We start from the raw sequence: 21,118 nt of genomic DNA, 5'->3' as shown, positions 1-21,118 counted from the left end.
TGAGTTGCATGTTATGAATTGTAGAAATTATTTCATTATCATTTTACTTGGAGATCAGTTCAATTCAAGAAATTTTACAAAAATTGATACCAAAAGCAGAGCTGAAAATGGGATTTTTGGGTTTGCCCAATCTTATTTATGACACCAAAGAACTACTTCAGTTCTACCATGGCTGTACAAAGGGAAGCAAAAATGACATAAGTGGCAAAACCTCTATATAAAAATCAAAAGATGTTGTATGATTGCCAATGAGATAAATATCCACCAGAAACCAAATGCCTTAGATGTAAGCAACTGTAGGTTACTGTACAGCCTTCAATAATGAGCAAAGTCTCTATTCTATCTCAAGATGATAATGGATGTTCTCTTTTATTTGTTATAGTTTAGACAACCTCAAATTGATATTTAGATTGTTACTTTTTATTTAGGCTGTTTAGCCAAATTTGAATTTTATTTTTCATAAAAATGGTATAAATGGGATAGCTTTTTATTTAATTTTTCAGGGACGTATGTTTGAAGCTGTGTGTGAATATAAAGGAGACCAACCTGGAGATTTATCATTTAAAGTTGGAGATGTATTGACTATTGTACAGACTAGGTAGGTAGTTAATCTCCTATGAGACTGGTAGTAATTATGATAATGTTTTTTTTTCTTATTGAAAAATATTCTGTTGCCCCTAAATATGTTTTACTGGGAATTATATTTTGATATCTTTATGTCTTTTTTTTAACTTGTTCTCATGATTTCAAACCAACTAATTGTACAAATATTTATTTTAAAGTGACACAATTTTCTTTAGAAACTACAAAGATTACCTTGTCCTAAGAAAAGATAACTCATCATAAGAAAAGTATTTTTTTAGGAAACTGTTATCATTACTGATTTTCCACCCTAGTCAAATCTTAGAATTCATAACACAATAATTATGAATTCATGGTAGGAAGGTATCTGCTCATGTCAATTCTTCAACTTAGCCTAGGAAACACACATATCATTTTTGCTGTTTATTAATAAAAAATCTATGATTAGCAATAAAGGAATTTCTTTTTAGATAAAAAAAAGGTAAATCATATAGTATATTTTGGAAGAAAAATTTACATTCAATGGATCGATTCATAAATGGCATTGCATAATTTGAATGTCACTGTTTTTGGTTGGTCTGAAAGTCCAAATGTCATTTACGATGAAGTTGAGACTGAGGATATTAGTTGAAATTCTGTATTGGTTCATTTAAAACTCAAATAGATATTTTAGCATTAGTCACAGAGAAAGGTATAATATAGTTTTACAAGAACAGACATCCATATTTTAAGTTCATCTGTACTTAATTATCTTACAGAGAAGATGGTTGGTGGGAAGCTGAGAATGAAAATGGAGACAGAGGAGTGGTGCCCTCTACATTTTTACAAGTAAGAAATAAACTCATCATAGATACCAGGTTTATAAATTTTGGTTCACCAGATGTTCGTTTCTTCTACAAAAGATTCATCTGACAGTGACACTCTAATAAAAAAAATTAAAAAGGCCAAATTAATTACGAATTTGAAGAGCATTTAGGACCCCAAATTTCGAAAGATTTTGCCAAATACAGATTAGGTAATCTATGCCTAGGGAAGATATTATTAACATTTTATTTTCCCTGAAATTTTAACGATTAATGTCAGAACAGAGAATATGTTATTGTGTATATCATATAATTTATAGGCAACTGTGCCTGACATGAAATTTGTACAAAATTCTTATTTTAACCAGCATTTTCACTTTTGTTTTATGTGATCTTGTTTGAAAATTATAATGTGTTTTGTACATTGGAAAATAATTTTATCTCCATTTAGCAACATTTTACATTTGATTACAGGAATATAACAAGTACAAAGATTTACAGAAGGATGATGGTATGTACTTCAGACAAACTTACTAGACAATTTACATAACGGCTGTTCCAGAATGTATCGGAAAGGAGGGGGGGGAATGGGATGCACTCATATTAATATGGTTGCAATTTCCTTAGAATTTTGTAAGAAAGTGTCGGCAAGTACCCTATGCATTTAATTCTGTAACAGCTCTAAGCTAACGGGAAATAACTCAAAGTATTGGAATAAACTCAAAGTAAAGAGTCATGCCAACTAAAATAATGGAGTTTCTATTTTGAAATCCTTTTTAGAGATAGATTGATACTTTATTCTCTAAAAACTAAATACAAGTTTAAAGAGAAAGTACAATATAAGTACAAATACAATAGTTGAAGGTAAACAGATGCAGTACGATAATGTAAAATGAAGTACAACTTTATGATGACATTCATGTACAATAAACGGTTAAACAAAATATGAAGAAATCAGCCTGGTGCTATATGTTGACATGGAGGGACTAACCTTTTTATTAATACACTTTCACATCATTTAGATATGGCAAATCTGATGTATTTTCAGTGTAAATAATGTTTATAATAAACTACTTTTTTTACCTTTATTCGTTATAGAAATTATAACTGAAAAATACTCAAAACATGCAATTTAGAATTGTATATTATTTCCTGTTGTTCACACATTTGTTTATTCTTTATAATGTAGCCAACAAAAATTGAAGTTGAATTAAACCAAAACAAAGCAATTTTTCACAGAAATGAATTTTTAGATGATATACCTATACAAATTATTTTCGAAGGCAAGGAGAAACTAAATTCAGAGAAAATTGCAATCCTTGTTTATTTCCAGTTATTGCTAGCTAGTATAATCATGAATATAATCCTTAACTTTACTATTACAATCATTATGAATTAGATAATAACGTATTGTGTTACATTTCGTCTGCATTAAACATTGTTTTGCTGACAGACCTCAAAAGAATTTTGTTTTTTTATCGAATGATTGATTTGTGAGAATCACACATTTTTGGTGACAAATGTTTTGTATTACAGATGAAGAAGAGGAGGAGGAAGAGGAAGAAGCAGGAGATGAGGAAGGAGGGGAGACAACCAGAAGGTATATATTATTGTTGCTCACAGGTTTTTAATGGTGTTTGCTACTCTGTTTCAAAATAACAAGCTTTTTAAAAGACTGTTACAAATTGATAGTATATAAATAAAGGAACTAGAAAAGCAGAAAAAAATGAAGGGTTTGTGTGCTTGTTTTTGAGATATAAGCCATTGAAAATTTGGGGTGAAATGATTCTCTCTAGTTTTTTTTATACTTTTAACATTGTCCGCTTTTCTCTTTTAAAATCTATGAAAAAATAACAAGGATTTTATAAGATTTTCAAATATGACTTTTAAAACTATATGAAATAAAATTATGAAAAGAAAAGTAGGGGTTAGTGAACAAAAGTATTTAATGTCAAAACATGGATAAAACCAGAGGATTCCGAAAATCTGGCAAAAATTCAAAAACAAGAGGAGCAAACATCCTTAAAGTCAATAAGGATGGGCATAACAGTAATTATGTTTCTGATATTTTGAATAATAAATATTGAAATTTATGATTTATGATTTTTCAGTCAAATGCACTGAAATATTTTTCTTAAAACATCACTAAGCATTTAATGGGAGGGTTCTCCCCTGGGCCTTATAGCATGATGCTGAGTTTTGTATCCCTGTTCCATTTCATTAGTAAGTTTTGATTTTGATTGCTTAGTGATCTACAGACCTGATTATGTTAGGTTAGTCTCTGCCAGTCTTTCATTAAAAGGAATGTCTATCTCACCTCAGAAGAAAGTCTTCAGGATTCTGTTTCTGGCGTAGGCGGTAGTGTCAGTCAACAATTGTTAAGATTGTGATTAGGTTACACAGGTGACACATATTTCTGTATACTGAATATTCAGAAAAACAAATTGTGCATTATTCATTTCGATTGTTGAACAATGAAAAAAAAAGCAATATTCATTATGTTCCATACAAATTACCTATCTCATTACAATTTAGGCAAAAATAGAATCATTACAAAAATGTCTGAATTTACAGTATTTGCTTTTCTATTCTTATCTGAATTTCGTGTCCAATATTATAACATGTCTTTCTGTTCCTGATTTCAGTGGTAAAAAGCATTGGGGAAGTATCAAGAAAGCTGTCAATGAGGTATGTTTACTTTAATACATTATGTTGGAACAAATTTAAATGTTCAATGGTACAAAGTAATGAAAGATGGAAATAAAGTTTAACAAGATTGCTGCAGTTTTTTTTCTTTTTTTTTTTTGCCACTGGACGTTAAGTAAATAACAATTTATCATTTATTATTAGCTTCTAAAAATGCAGATTAATTTTATTCTGTTTCACTTTAAAAATAGATGCTTTGATTGATGAAATTACTTATTACAAACACATTAACGATTTAAAAAATTATTTCTTTGAACACAACCATACCCCCTTAAATATGTAAATTTTGGAAGACAAAAAAGTCCATCCAAGAATCAGAAGCCTGCATTAGTCTTGTTAGGGAAATATTCATCACATTTGTGTAGTTACAATGGGTTTAACTTTAGTACTTCATGGTTGCAGTTTTTTTTTTTTACAATGGTTATGATGTAGAAAGTAAACTATGTATGGTTTGTTTTGTAATTCTTTAGATTTGTTAAACATTTGAGTACTTTCAAGTGAGATAAATGTCTAATTTAACTTTTGGGTTTTTATGTCGAATTTTGATAATGGTGACCTTGATTAATAATGAGGACCTTGATTAACAATGGTGACCTTGATTAATAATGGTGACCTTGATTAATAATGAGGACCTTGATTAACAATGATGACCTTGATTAATAATGGTGACCTTGATTAACAATTAACACAGAATCATTGATCAAGTGTTATTCAATAGCAGTACTTTTCTGAAGATTTGGATAAAATAGATAATTTTCTTTTAAAAGAAAGTCTTTGTAATGTGTTTATAGAAAAAAATAATTTAAAGTATATTAAACATATTCATCTTTTTTTTTTGTTAAATATAAAGGATTATATGATGACTCTTGTGTAAACTGACAACATCTATCAGAACAATAACACAACATATTTCTAATCAGAATAAAATATTTATCTCCACAGATTTTCAGGTTTTTAAATAATTTACAGGGTACCTCAGTTGAACTACTGCTTCACTAGACTGTGAACACTGAGGTTGTGAGTTTGAGCCCTGAACGTGGCAAATGGGTTTAACTCCAATCTTAATTGACTTGGACTGCCAGTTTTCCTGTCAAAAATCATGGTTCTCTCCAGCACCCTGGCTTCCTCCACTAATAAAAACTGGCTACCATGAAATAGCCAATAGGGATGAAAGTGGTGTTAAAAACCAAAAATCAATCAATTAAGCAATCAAGATTTTATAAATTGATAATAGACCTTATCGATATTTGGAAATCTGTGATACTTGACCTCAGAATCTGAGACACTTGAATTTTTCGACATCATACAGCAATCACTTTTCCTTTGTGGCATCAGAAATTTTCTATTGTGACGTCAAAATTTTACGGAAACCTTTGTGATGTCAAGTAATGGCAGACAAATAGCGATAAGGTGTATAGATTACTAAGTATCAAACACCAAAATAATACCAACTAATCAGTTTTCTGTCAGAAAAATATACCCTTCTTTTCATAAAATAAATTTTCTTGAAAGCACTCCTTGTAAAAGAAAATTATAATCATGTAACCTTACATATGTTTGACCTTAATTGTCATTTAAATGCCTCTGAAAAAAGGTGGGCATAAACTTTACTTAATACTCGGAGTACAAAATTTGTGCTTGAAACAGGAAATCCAGTATTTTGATTGGTTGATGTCTGAGTCTAAGAAAGATGATCGTACTCAAAATTTTATGGCCTGATATTTTATAAAATAACTCTTCATACATAAAAGTATATAACACAATCGGTTGTTTATTGTTAACAGTTTTATGAGTTTGGTTTTAAATGTGTTTTGTGTGAAGTTATTAAAATGACCAACATTCACAATTAATAATTTTTTGTAAATGATTAAGTCATTAAAAGAAAAAAAGAAAGTGAGTATAAATGTGTTTTCTCTAATATTAAATTAACAATCTTCTGTTAAATCTGTTAAAATAATTTCGTCTTCTGAGTCCATTTTTTCTAACTAACAATATCTTTCTTGATGGATACCTTCCTCTTTAAATACATCATATTATATAATTTAACAACATAACCCAACAAGTCTTTGATTTTGAAAGTAAACAAAGAAGAGAAATTACTTTGTTTGCTGCACTGGTTTCCCCATCTGTAAGAAACCAATATTGTAATTTTCGTTTTCCAACAACAACAACAAAAAATGTTTCTGAATAACCCGTCTGTTAACAAAATGAAAATCTTCACATAGAAAAAAATGCATTACTTCTTTCCTTTTTTCAATAGAAAAACAAAGGATATTGGGTATCCATCCATGACACAAAATCAGTACATGCACAGCAAAAAAAATACACAAAAGATAAAGGATATTGGGTATCCATCCATGACACAAAATCAGTACATGAACAGCAAAAAAATACACAAAAAGCAAAGGATATTGGGTATCCATCCATGACCCATCCATGACACAAAATCAGTACATGCACAGCAAAAAACACACAAAAAGTATAGGAACTGTGCTTTTATTGCTGTAAGAATGAATATAGGACAAAAGCAAACAAACTAATTTTATTATGATATCTTTATTGTTTTAAAATATTCTAACATGACTAACAAGAATAATTAATAAGCATATGTTGTCTGGTTTGAATTTCTTTTCCCAAATATTGACTTTATTTTAGCCTTTTTTTTGCTATCTGCGTTTTAATCATATGTTGCAGCTGATTATTTATTATTTCATGCATGTATGTAATCCTAGATTTGTAATATTTTATTAGGATTTAAAAGATGAGGTGAGGGGTTGTCTATAATGTCACTGTACACAGTCCTTGATTTCTGTCACAATTGTCCTGAAGTTCTGTCACAGTTGTCCTGGAGTTCTGTCACAGTTGTCCTGGAGTTCTGTCACAATTGTCCTTAAGTTCTGTCACAATTATCCTGAATTTCTATCACAATGATTAAGACCCTAAATCACATCACTTTCACTTTCTTTCTATAAAGAATATCATTAAGTACACATTGAATTGTAATGAATTTTGCTGAATATACAGTTGAGTAGTGCGAAGTTGACTTTTATCACACATATGAATATTCAAGATATTTGGTAAGGAGATCAGCTTAAATTGTCAGTCTGAGAGATAGTTTGTATGAAAATTATTCTTTGGCTATCAAGACATTAGCAAAAACAGCTGCTTTCATTAGGGTATATAATGAGCAAATGCCTATGAGAAGAGATAAAAAGGCTAGACGTTTTGGCAAATTCCACAGCATAGAGGATACACATACCTCAGTGATGGTGAAATATGAATGAATTTCATCAGAAAAGACATGAAAAATACACTAGCAATTATTCCATCAATATCCAGAATACCTACATAAGGTTTAATCAGGTCAATTACCAAAATGTGAAGCTTTTGTTTTAGCATATGATTGAAACATCATATTTGTGATTTGGCTGAAATATTTAGCAGATATAATTCTTGTATTTGAATATTTTTGGGCATCATTTGGGATTTGATTTTACTATCCAAGAGTCAAGTCTTATCAAATGAACATTACAAAAAGTTTTGCATAAGAAAATACAAGTTAGGAATACAGTTTAACAGTAAAAGGGTCAATTTTAACAAGAATAGTAAAATGATTTCAGGACTGTTTATATCTGAATTTAAGCTAACTTTTAACAATACGATTGTGTATCTTTTCTTTTTCTTGCACTTAACCTATTTTGCTTTGTTATTAATATAATGATATTATGATAATAAATTTCAGTACACTCATATAAACCTGAGGCTGATGGTAAACAATGTTGGCATATTGCCATTAGCTTTTGTTATTAAATTTTACTGTTAATTTCTTTTTTCATTGCGTGCATGATACTTGAGAATTTGATGTAAAATTTTCTTACAATTTTGTTATAATATGTGTTGTTTTATTACCCATTATTAAAGATATAAATTAATTGTAACAAGTCTTAAAACCAAACAACTGAAATAAAAGCTTACACATAAACTTATATTTAAAAACCTTACAAAGACCAAGTTATTAGCACAATACTTATATCATATAGTCAATTCTAAATAGTCTGAAGACAGTCAGCTAAATGAACAATGCCAGCATAGGAGGAGATGTTTGGAATCCAGTTACAGCACTTGGTCTTACTCTGTTTGATTCCATCTCTTTTTACTCCCATGTTTACAAAATTGTTTTTTCATGTCATACTCTATGGTCATTTTAACATAAGTAGGCATTATATTTGTCAATATCTTAATACCTAGCGTCAGCAAAACCAACTGTTTCTCAACTAAAAATTGAATTGAAACATGTAAACTTTCTTTCAGAAAGATTTTATTTAAATTCCTAGTAAGCAGCACAGACAAAATGTCCATTTTGGTCTCCAGCATTATTCAAAATACAGTAGAGGTTGCAATTTTAATTATGATGTCACACACATGCAGCTCATTTTCTATTGGAATAAATCAATTGTCTTTTATTACCTGGACTTCATATATTAACTGAACATTGGTATATTACCTTTATATTGAATCTTTACTAAATCAAATAAATATATATAGCAAGGATGTTTATCAACCTTGACTACCAATACCAGTCTGATGTAAATATATATAGAGACATTGATAACTTCAAATTGAGGCTCCTCAGTACAGGAAATAGATTTAACATGCAATTTAAAGATTTTTTATTTTTATTTTAGACGAGTGCAACAGATGTACTTCATGCTTTAGGAGCAATGCCTTCAGGATTTAGACCTTCTACATTGAAACCTTTATCTGTCAGAGGTACAGTTGATATTAATTTATTTATCAATAATTTTAACGATTTTTGTACTTATAGTTTGATAAAGAGTTATTTCCCTTTTTTGGCAGATATTTATGGTATCATTGAACCATGTACCTTTGTCTAAACTTTTATTTTTTTTGTATGTATAGCTTTTTCCATCATCTGTAGGTAAAGTTTAACTATTTGTAAATGCTTCTTACGTAATGGGCTTTGTTAAAATAAGAATGGAATAACTTTCAAGTACAGTGAAACTTGTCTAAAGAAAAACTTGCAAACCTGTAACAAGAAAGCTTGTATATCAGAACATACAACAAGTTATGTGTACTAAATAAACACCCTGTTTAATCTGAAAAAATTCAGTTCTGAAGTGGTTCATTTTATATAGGTTTTACAAAGGGTAATTAAAGGACATAGAATGGTTTTACAAGTCATCTTTTTCTTTTTCCATTGTGACCAGATTTTAACATAAATATTTTAGCATCTTTTATATATTTATTACAGATGATACATACAGAATGAAGAACTACCTGTCACCTAAACTCAGTAAATCTAACTTGTTCTACAGAGATCTATTCTATGATCCTCAAAAATCTCAGGTAAAAAATGCTTTTTTCAAAAATATCAGTTAGAGAAATAATCATATCTTATGTAAAAAAAAGATATCCATAAAACTTAAAAAAATATTCCCAAAATTTCAGGTAACAAGAAAATATCTTGGATAAAAAAAAATGTTTTATGAGGAAGTTATTTTTACATATTTATTTTTTTTTCTCTATAGTTATTTGTAAAAAAGCTGAAAGCTCTACAAAATATTTTCACTACTGAACAGAGGGTTGGTATAGCATAGAATTATATTTTCCTTTACAGATAATGCCAAGAAACAGTAAATTTGACAGAATTATAACTATAACAAGCTGTAGACAGATTCCTACACCTTCAAAAGGTATCACCATGTTTTGATACATTGTAGTTTTTAGATTTCTACAGTAACATATACATCAGCGTTTAAATTTTCTCAATTAATTTTAGTCCTTGTAAATGGAATTTTTTGACACACTTGTCATATTTGCTTCTTAAAGAAAAAAATGAAAGTTTACAGGAATGCCAATATGACTAAAACCATCAATTAACTCCTTATTGGTGATTAACATAGTTTGAAAACTATCATATGTATTATTTCTAAACTTACATACAGAATGTTATAGATCTTATTAGAATATTTTTGACCAAAGTACAGATTAATTGGTGGATATAGAAAACGAATCGAAAGAGAGGCAAAGGATACCAAAGGGACATTCAAACTCATAAGTCGAAAATAAGCTGACAACGCTATGGCTAAAAAAGAAAAAGACAAACAACAGTACACAAAACAACATAGAAAACTAAAGACTGAGCAACATAAACCCCACCAAAAACTGGGGGTGATCTCAGGTGCTCCAGAATGGTAAGCAGATCGTGCTCCACATGTGGCACCCGTTGTGTTGCTCATGTAAGTACAAATCAGGTTATATGTCTAATTCAGAAGGTCATAATTGAATATGTTTATCATTTCAGCTATTTCTGTAAAGTCAAGATATGTCAGAGTTTGCTTGTTTGATGGACAAAATGTAAGTTGTACCTGATAGTGTGCCATTGAAAAAAAAGAGTCATATATATACCACCTTATTATATATACCCCTGCTTTAAAAAAGTGGGGGTATACTGTTTTACCTCTGTAAAATTAATGTAAATTGACCCCAATAGCTTGAAGTTCGAAAGTAAGAATGATAAAATTTTTTCGAAAGATGCGGACATAATGATAAAAGTTTAAATCGGATGTATTTCTTATGTAACCCAATCATTTTCAAAAGAGATTAAAACTGAGTAAACATACTTGTTTGTATAACAGTTAAAATTACATGTTTATGGTGATCGGTAATTAACACCTTTGTGGATTGTCCAAGCGGAACCTTAGTATGTTGAAGATATTTCACATAACATAAAAACGAAACGAATTTAAATGACCAAAGCTGAGATTAAATGAATCATTAGAATTAAATTTATTAATTACAATAAATAAAAGGATTAAGACATGATAAATTCATAATAATTTTATATAAAGCAGAAGACCTCATCAGAGACTGTTCAGAACTTGTTTCGTTTTGCTAGTGATTTCATAATTTATAGTGACTGATCTTTGTAAACATCTTTGTATACCATTGATTTTATTTGTGCATAATTTGTATCTTAATTGTGAGTTTTATTATTATGAAGGACCAAAAAATATGGAGATTGAATACACAACCATAAAGTGTCATTTCCAAAAAAATCACACTGTTCAAAGTATATAGTTTACACAAATCTCATACAATATTTCCTGCATTCCAAATTTATGACGACACACTCGACCTCGGATGGGTCGAACCTTGGATAAGTCGAATACTTTGGTTCGATCCCTTCGACTTCAACATAACAAGGTTCGATTGTACATTACAAGGATTTCTGAAATTTGGTTTCAGGGTGCTGCGTTTTCAGATTCATCACTCAACAACTTCCTGTTTACCTTATGCTTTCAGCGGGGCAGGGGTATCATTAGTGAGCAGAAGCTCACAGATTCACTTGTTAGTTATTATTTGAGGGATACTAATCTTTGTTTTTTATATTTTGGGAATAATTGAACCACATTTAGAAGTTTTCAATAAAATAAAATCCTAAAACAATGGAATTAAGTATCCCTGAAAAAACCAATATTTTTCAACCCAAAAATTTAAATGAATCTACAATGATAAAGCGAGTTTTTGTGAATGAGATGAAAATTTTTTGCAAGACTTTGAATATTGCAATAATTTCTGAATTAAATTCATGTTCCAGAATTTAAAGCAACCCCCCCACCAAGATAAATATTTGAACAGCCCTTACAGTATTCATATTTTAAGAATGATATTTTGAAGGTATTATTTAATATTAAAGTCCTTGAATATTGTTAAGCCACTCAGAGCATGATGTTTTTACAGTGCGCAAAGTAACAGAATTTGTAGAATTACAAAAGTATATAACTATAAAATGTTTTGCTGTGTTTATTATACAGATTTGCTTTTCAAGACAAATGTTTTGCAAGTTCATGTCTGAAAATCACTGAATGAAACATAGAGCTTAATAATGATTTTTATATGTGTTGATTTGAACAATTCTTGTGTTGATTTGTGTAATTCTTTGTTGATTTGCGTCATTTTTTAGGATTTTATTATTCTCTTTTTCAGGTATTAAGCAATATTCATGTAGTGAAAGTACATTCTGTAGATAAAGAAGAAAAGACCTGGTCATTTACTACAAAAGTAAGACAAATGTTAAGACTTTGCTTTTTACATTTTGCCCATGTACTGAAGATTCTGGAGTTTTTATTAGAAAATATGGTTGTAATATCAGGAGATGCATCATTAGAAGAACATAATATAAAAATAAGAAGACGTGGTATGATTGCCAATGAGACCACCAGAGACCAAATGACACAGACATTAACAACTATAGGTCAATGTACGGCCTTCAACAATGGGTAAAACCCATACAGCATAGTCAGCTATATAATACATTTATACCTCTAGATTGAACGCTAATGTGTATCTTGAATTAGAAAATAAGATGTGGGATAATTTTCAATAATACAAAGTGGAAATAAGGATGCATTAACTGCACCTTTGTAATTGCTTTATCATTTATCCTTAAAAAATGTCAGAGAAGATTCTGAAAATGAATAAAGTTTACACCAGGTAATACTATAAAAGATAGAACAAATGTTTGATTTATTATTTTTATTATTTAAATCAGAAATGGTGATAAATTAATCTGTACATTATTTTTAACATATTTAAAGTAATTTTAACACATTTATTTGTATATGAAGTTAATAATATGACAGTATTATGGTCAATTTAAAACTTAATGAACCCAGATACTTTAGAATCTACTCTCAGCTCTTTCAGGGCAGTGGGTAAAGTCTTCAGTGATGAGTGAGGCAAGTCCAAGATCTTCCCAAATTCAGGTATATGTTTAACTGGAATCATCCAGTTGACATATTCAGCTGCTCTACAATGGATACATTAATGTTTGAAAACCTAGTCAATATCATTCGAAATTAGCTTGGGATTTACCTATCTCAATAACATTAAGCTATCAGCTGACTGGCTCTCGTACAGAAAGCACCAATTAAAATCCTCGATTCGTGACACTTTTTCTATCGTATAAAGAGTTCAGGCTTTCATGTTTTGTATACCTTATATAAATTAATATATTAACGCACATGGTTGTATTTAACAGATATCTGATGTAATGGATCCTTTACAACATGCTGAAATATTTGTCAGAACCAATCAGCTTCCAGAAAAAATAGGTCAGTAGGTCCTAGATCATTAGTCAAAGGTTCCAACTGGAAAAAAAGACCTGAAACCTGAATAAATCCACCATTCATTTTCAAAGTTCTTGTTCCAAACACTTTTTATTACTGTAATTGCAGAAACTATTGCAATGTTTTTATTGTTGTGAAAAATGGAACGTGGAAAGGTTTTGCCAAAAAAAAAACCTCACATTTTAAATTTTGTTGCATTATTTGTATGTAGCTTTTCCTGAAATTGCAATAATTAATCTGGCATTTTTGTCAATTGTTCAACAGTCTCAATATTTAGTACACTAAAAAAATTCTCAATTTACCGTATCAGTATCTTTTTCTTTTATCAATTGAAATGCTTTATGTTTATGTTTTTTCAATGGACTCTGACTTTATCTTTTAAGTTTGTTTCAACAATTTGAGCACATCCAGCATCTTTGTGGATCTTGGATTCCAATCTTAAAAACTGTAGAAAAGATCACACTCATCTTGAATAAAGTTGCATTTCATTGTATAAGAATGTAAAAATGCAAGGTTATCTTCTAGAAAACTCTTCTAAACAGAATTTAAATTTGAAAATACTTTTTTTAATTGAGGTAATTCACCTTTTCTGAATGGAAAGAGCAAGGGTGATTTCAATCGTTAATGGAATTTTTGAATAATCAAGAAGTTTGGTGTAAGCATTTGGAAACTTTAATTCCAATGCTTTAGATCTGAAAAAGGAAATAATATGAAGCTGAAGCCCGCCTCCAGGTGCGGGATTTTCTCGCTGTGTTGAAGACCCATTGGTGGCCTTCGGCTGTTTTCTATTCTTTGGTCGGGTTGTTGTCTCTTTGACACATTCCCCATTTCCATTCTCAATTTTATTATAAGCAGTTTTAATATTCTAATTAGAATTATGAAAAATTGTTCTTTCTTTTGGCAGGAATATTATTTGAACTGGGCTTTACATTTGTAAGAAATGTAAGTATTCTTTATCAATATTTTAAAATTCCTCATTTAATATAAATATCCTGATGAGAATTTACCAATTGCAAGAAAGTGTGTAGATACATGTACATATATTGATTTTTTTTAATGTACGTGTAACAGTTTCCATTTTAAGTACAAGTTAGTATTTTTAGATGAAAAAGCACGATAGTGTTCAAGACTTTTAGATTTTTATCTCACCATATATATTTTATATAAGTCCAAATGATCACTACATAGCAACTTAGCGTCTGAATTTATCATATTTTCCCCCATACTTTTAGTGATTAAATTATTTTAGTTCATAAAATTTTACATTCAATATTAAAATGAATCCAGTGTGTGGTTGTTGCAACATCTGATTATAATATTTTTTTTTTTAAATCCAATAGAAGAGTTATCTACACTTAGCATTGCAAAATATATTCTGATATTAGATATTTAATTGCTATTACTTTAAAAATACACATAGCTTTTTTTTACTACAATAACTCATTCCTACTCAAATTGAAACAGTTAGTAGGTATTTATCATTTATATTATAAATGTTGTTCCACAAAATGAGTTTAAAAGTACAGTATATGTTTTATAGGCACTAATTGCATATATTTATAAATGTACTTATAAAGTTTTTAAACAAGTCAGCTTGATGCTGCTTTCTGGCTCGGCTATGATAATACATGTATATAATATAACATGCTACCTTGATAATAACAGTCAGCGGAAACCGAATCTAAAGTGAGTATTGATAATAAATGAACTATAGCAAAAATAGTACTTCAGTAGATCAAGTATGAACAAGATGTTCTAATTATTTAATATATGTTTGTAGGTTTGATTATCTTTAAAGAAATGCAAAATATTTGGCAAATTTTTTTATTAAGAAGCACCGTCTTTATATATTTTACCATTTTAAATTGTTTGATTTGATGAATGTTCTGAAATAACTGCAGTGTTAAGATTTGTGGGATATTAAAGTATTTGACTTGGAGGAATATTGTGACTGCTTTGAACATTATTAATAGTTACTTAGCAACGAATGGTGGGTTTCCTACATTTCACCTTGATTTAAAATTATTGCTTGTTTTGTAAAATCCACATACACAATGCTAAGAACCAAATTTAGCAGACAGAGTTCAAATTTGAGCAGTGAGTCACTTACCGTTCTGCCAATTTTTTAACTTGCAAAATTGCAAAGCTTGAGCAGGGTCATTTGTGTCATCCGACACATTTTTCTTTTTTTTTTGGTAAATTTTTTGTGTTAATTGAGGTTTCTCCTTAGGGGTCCTATAGAAATTATAACTTTGACGACCCAAAATTCAATACTGCAGTTATTGTTTTAGTGAGCTTTCACATTTTGAAAGTCATATTAGTCGGGAAAATGTTAAAAAAAGATTTATTAAAAAATAACATAATGCATTTATTCCATATGTATAATCAGATATAGTTTTTGCAATAGTTCAAATCACAGTATCACTAACCTTATTGTTATGGCAACACTAAACTGATTTTCATTCACCTCCACCAAATTATTGTCTCCCTTTGCTTGTAAACATGGCTGCCTAATTTAGTATATTATTTTAACATTGAAGATGACAACATCAAGAAAGGTAGTAGTAGTTGTTTTGTTGTTGAAGATTGCGATTGTGTGATGCACAAGATCAACTGGATATGAATGTGGCATTTTACACATATCATCTATTCCTTTGAAAATTTATTCACAAATGTTATTTCCCTTTGAACACCGTGATTGCACATGATGAATCGATTATGAATGTGGCATTTTACACTTGTATATCATCCCTTGAATTTTAATTCACATAAGTTATTTCCCTTTGAACACTGTGATTGCACAAATATTGTACCTCTTGAAAATTTACAAAAGTAATATATATCCCTTTGAAAACATATATTGTATTTTGTATTCCCTTTAAAGTGGTCGCATTATGAATTAATTGATATATTGCATATTGTACCTGCCTCGTAATTACACAAAAGTGATATCCGTTAACCTTTTAAACAAAAGAAATATATATCCCACTGAGCACAGTGGTCAAGTAACTTCTATCCTTGAAATTCAATTTACAAAATTATAAATCTAGATTTATTTGATTTAGTATTCCCTTTAAATTTAATTCACGAAAATGGTAAGTCCTTTTGAACACATTGCTATAATTATTCTTGTATTTCCTTCAAATGCAATATGCAAACTTGGCCATAGTTCTCTGAACTCCTTGAAATCATTTTTTATTTATCCCCTTGGAATTTGAATTAAATAAAAAGATTCTTTCTAAAACTTTATATTATCAAAGTATGTATCCATTTGAAATTTTTTTCTTAAAAGTTATCTCCCTTTGAACATCAATATCAATTGTCTGGCTGCTTGATAATTGATCTCAATTAAAATGGAATTTACATAAGTTATTTCCCTTTGAACAGAGTCAAAACAAATTAGAATTTCATTTGAAAAAAAATAATCTTCCCATGAATCCATTACATGAAAATTTTAATTATCTGTGACTGAAACAAATGATATGAGGAAAAAAGTACAAATCATAATCCTATTTATGCTAAAATTATATATTGCTTACTTAACATTATACCTGCTGCATGTCAAAATTCAATAAGTGATTTGTTTACAGTTTTAGCATTGCTAGGCAACAGCTATATTAGAGATATAACTGTAATTTAAAAAGATCATATTATTCAAATTATAACATATCAGAGTGAAATAAATGACTATAGTTTCCCCAGACCCTTGTGATTGAATTGTAGCACATGCATTAAATCATGTGGAAAAAGTTCATCAAAAGTTCATTTTCTGATACTGTAGATTTATTTAATTTTTGTGGGTACAAATTTTCATAGATTGAGGAAAAAAAGTATTTTAGTGGATATTTGATTTCATGGTTTTGCCAAAGTCTGCTTTCAAGCTGACTGATAGAAAATGTATAAATCGTTGAATATTCTAATTTGTGGTTCATCTATATCAACAAAATTAATGAAGATTGGTACCCTTCAAATAATTATTCATCCACAGTAAAAGATATTTTTCTGTATTAAAATGTAAGATGATATTCATTGGGTCTATGGCTTATGATAGGACAAAGATTGTATGTACCCTTTGTGTTTGCGCCCATTGTGACATTTTTGTGTGTTGAAATTTAAGGTTTTTAACTAATGTAGTTGCTTATTAAATTATTTTGCAGTTTAGTAATGTATTGGTTACGATATTAAGGTGAAGATAAACATTGTTTATAACTGATCTGATTAAAATACATATCCTGTGTCCTCTTCTTTGCTAAATGCTTTGTTTTACTTCCTGCTATTAACACTTGAGGATACTTGTTATAATATAAACCTTTAAAAGTTTGAGGGAAAAATTTCATTGGTTGACCTAATAGTTTTTAGAACAGAAAGTAGAAGATGCCAGATCCTTGTAAGCCAGGTGGGGACACAGGATCTGTATTTAAATAAGATTGTGTTTAGACCTTGATTGAAAGTGTTAGCCACTCATCTTATGTTAAGGATGTTCGCTACTCAGTTTCAAAATAAGAAGCTTTTTAGGGAGCTACAATTTGATTTTTATGGGGGGGCTAGGATGAAAAATTTTGTCCTGCATTTTTTTTTTAGTTGTAATCTCTGTCCTGCCTTTTTATTTTTCACTCTATTCGGTCCTGCCTTTTTTTTTATTAGTTTATCCTGACTTTTTTTGACATAAATTGACATCCTGCCTTTTTTTTTTTGCCAAGTTGCTCATCCTGCCTTTTTTTTTACTCAAAACTCCTGTCCTGCCTTTTTTTTCAAATTTCATCCTAGCCCCCCCCATAAAAATCAAATGGTAGCTCCCTTAAAAGGCTGTTCTAAAATGATAGAATATAAATAAAGGAACTAAAAAAGCAGAAAAAAATGAAGGGTTTGCATGCTTGTTTTCGAGATATAAGCCATTTAAAAGGCGGGAAATGATTCTCTCTAGATTTTCCCTTCTTTTAACATTGGCCGCTTTTTTGTTTCTAAAACTATGAAAAAATAACAAGGATTTTATAAGATTTTCAAAAATGGCTGTTAAAACTATATGTAATAAAATTATGAAAAGAAAAGTAGGGGTTAGTGGGCAAAATTTTTTTAATAGCAATACATGGATAAAACCAGAGGATTTCGAAAATCTGGCTAAAATTCAAAAACAAGAGGAGCAAACATCCGTAAGCCAGCAACAATCAATCATCTATTGATCAATAGTTTTACAAGCTTCTCTCCATAGATTGTCAAGGTAGCCATTTTTGAAAAAAAGAAGATAATTGTTGAAATTGTTGACCTTGCTAGGGTCATATGACATGATTCAGGTTAATTATTTAAGATTTACCAGAACTTTTTTTATATTGACTACTGTGGATTCATTTATTTTCATGGGTCAACCATTTTTGTGGATTGAGGAAACATTGTACTTTTATGGATATTTGATTTCCTGGTTTTGCCAAAGTCTGCATACAAGCCTATAGAAAATGTGTACTTCGTTTAACATTTAGATTTGTGGTTTACCTTTACTCACGGAATCCACGAAAATTGGTAACCCACGAGTAATGATGAATCCACACTATATTAATATGTACAATGGATTCTTAATTATTTGTGTCGTTCTAATTTTTGTGGATTTTGTGGGTTTAGGTTTAATCAGAATTTTAATGTTTCATAAAATACATATAGGCTTTTGTGTAGAATTTGTCAACCCATGATAATTGGTACACAAATAAATAAATTAATCCACATTATCAAGATTTTTTAAACAGCTCATGTTACATTCTGATGTAATTGACTACTTGGAAGAAAATGGATTTACAAATGTTTGGTTTTATTGTAGATATTTTGAGCTGAAGGAGAAATTGTTAAGTTTACAATATATATATATCATTGTATATAGCGATAGACACCTGGAGAGATGCACGCTTGATGAAGCTAGTTTGTCTAGCAAAATATTGCGTTTAATTTTTATCGTATTGTAAATATTTTTAACACTTTAATATTTACAATTACATGCTAAATAGTGTGTTAAAATTACATTGTTAGGCAATTTATCATTATATATAGCTATATATGAAATAAAAGGGTTTTTTTTTATCTTGGTTACACCTAGTAATTATCTATAACATTCTGAAAACCCTAATTTTTGCCTATTTTTCAGAGCACTGAAGAGCCTGGAGAGTGTAGTTGTGGGTGGGTTTTGCTCGATCTGTATGAACCCACCACCGGTGGTCTGATAATGAACAAGTAAGTCTGGGGATAATTGTTGGAAAATGGGATCTGTATGAACCCAACGGTGGTCCTATAATGAACAAGTAAGTCAGGGATAATTGTTGAATAATAAAAGCATAGAAAGAAAGGGGACAGGAAAGACGGGGGAACGTCAAAGGTATTGTTCAGAGCAAGATAGGATAGAAAAGTGGAGGGTATTTTTAGAGCAGAGAGGGGATAGGAAAGGGGAGGATAATTTCAGATCAGAGAAGGATAGGAAAGGGGAGGGTATTTTTAGAGCATAGAGGGGAGAAAAAAGGGCAGGATATTTTCAGAGCAGAGGGGGGATAATAAAAGGGAGGCATTTTCAGTGCAGAGAGGGGATAGGAAAGTGGAGGGTATCATTTTGTGTTTATTCTTGTCGCAAATTCCACAGGAACAGTCCAACAATTTATTTTTGAAGAAGTTCCCCGATTTATTACTTTACTATTTTTGCTATGCCCTTTATGAAAAGTATTATTCTCATTCCTTACCTAAATGACAAAGCCATGTGCATCACAGCTATTAAACATCTGTTACAGGACTTTTGATCTTTATGTAAATGGAGGAACACCATATGAGAAGAATGTAGAAGTTGATCCTGCCATTAGTCGTAGAAGTAAGTAACACAGTATATTTTGAAGTTTTTTGATTTGTGCATTTTTCACCATACTATTATTTGGCATGGCAAACTAATCTATGTCTTTTTGTCTCCGGTGGATAATTGTCTCATTGGCAATCATACCACATCTTATTATTATTATATTCATAACTTGCTTGGAATATGATATTTACTACAAATATCCTTAATTTCTTGTTTTTAAAAGTTATTGCCTATTGAATGGTTTTATAAGAGTTATCTTTCTTTTGAACATGATCTCAAAGTATATTCAAAGTATTTTCCTCCCAATTTATTTCTAAAAACAAATGATTTCTATAAATAGAAAATTATATAGTTATTTTATGCTACAGTAAAATTATTGGTATCAGCTTTAAGATTTTGGGCTTGAGTAAATTTTTGATATAACTGCAATACAAGTTGCCTGATTGGAGAATCTCTTTAAAAAGGTTTTAGCATAGAACAACACAGGAAAGGTTAAAAAAATAAAATTCTGAATTTTCAGTAATTGTTTATTTATTTATTTTTGCAGCATGTAAGTAGAGTGTAAATGCACATGTGTTGCAAGTGTGTAGATGTGTTGCAAGTGTGTAACTCTATATGTGTAGTACATTAATCACATTGTTCAAATATTTATAATTTTGTCCCATTGTCTAGAAAATAAGTTCAACAGTTATGTGTATTTCTAAAGCAAATTTAAAGATCTACATACAGTTGATTCATTAATGTTCACAGGATACTCATTGATATCTTGTGTTAGGATAAACAGCATTGTGTGTAAAATGAAAAAAGAAAATAAAAAACAAGTATTTGCATCACTGCTGTCACTGTTTGTGGTGTTATCTGTCTTAATGTTTGTCATTTATAAATAATGAACCTATCAGTTTTTGTTGATATGATTGTTTACATTTGTATGCATGTAATTCAGTGAAAAACAATTTTAAGCTGATAAAGTTATCTTCATTTTCTACATACAAAAATGTCTGTACCAAGTCAGGAATATTACCGTTGCTTTTTTCATTCGTTTGGTGTGTTTGAGC

The 21,118-nt window shown here is 29.8% G+C and overlaps 1 protein-coding gene across 7 annotated transcripts in view; it reads left to right on the top strand.

Annotated features, from left to right (window-relative positions):
- LOC127739263 (nephrocystin-1-like) overlaps nucleotides 1-21,118 on the top strand; it is a 48,427-nt gene that overhangs the window by 15,523 nt on the left and 11,786 nt on the right. For 3 of the 7 annotated variants that reach the window (XM_052250914.1, XM_052250909.1, XM_052250915.1), the window contains 17 exons: nucleotides 504-598; nucleotides 1,341-1,410; nucleotides 1,860-1,896; nucleotides 2,922-2,985; nucleotides 4,031-4,073; nucleotides 5,964-5,984; nucleotides 8,777-8,861; nucleotides 9,364-9,458; nucleotides 9,730-9,805; nucleotides 10,417-10,469; nucleotides 12,102-12,176; nucleotides 13,156-13,228; nucleotides 14,148-14,185; nucleotides 14,909-14,929; nucleotides 15,784-15,801; nucleotides 19,371-19,456; nucleotides 20,002-20,078. In XM_052250914.1, coding sequence (XP_052106874.1) covers nucleotides 504-598; nucleotides 1,341-1,410; nucleotides 1,860-1,896; nucleotides 2,922-2,985; nucleotides 4,031-4,073; nucleotides 5,964-5,984; nucleotides 8,777-8,861; nucleotides 9,364-9,458; nucleotides 9,730-9,805; nucleotides 10,417-10,469; nucleotides 12,102-12,176; nucleotides 13,156-13,228; nucleotides 14,148-14,185; nucleotides 14,909-14,929; nucleotides 15,784-15,801; nucleotides 19,371-19,456; nucleotides 20,002-20,078 — 1,027 coding nt within the window. The remainder of the gene's footprint in view (nucleotides 1-503; nucleotides 599-1,340; nucleotides 1,411-1,859; nucleotides 1,897-2,921; nucleotides 2,986-4,030; nucleotides 4,074-5,963; nucleotides 5,985-8,776; nucleotides 8,862-9,363; nucleotides 9,459-9,729; nucleotides 9,806-10,416; nucleotides 10,470-12,101; nucleotides 12,177-13,155; nucleotides 13,229-14,147; nucleotides 14,186-14,908; nucleotides 14,930-15,783; nucleotides 15,802-19,370; nucleotides 19,457-20,001; nucleotides 20,079-21,118) is intronic. The other 4 variants (XM_052250911.1, XM_052250912.1, XM_052250910.1 and 1 more) reach the window with 4 other exon arrangements.

Source organism: Mytilus californianus, unplaced genomic scaffold (assembly GCF_021869535.1).
Source record: "Mytilus californianus isolate M0D057914Y unplaced genomic scaffold, xbMytCali1.0.p SCAF_4, whole genome shotgun sequence".
Taxonomy (NCBI): Eukaryota; Metazoa; Mollusca; class Bivalvia; order Mytilida; family Mytilidae; genus Mytilus; species Mytilus californianus.
The sequence above is the reverse complement of the archived record's forward strand: the minus strand, read 5'-3'. Positions and strand labels throughout refer to the sequence as shown.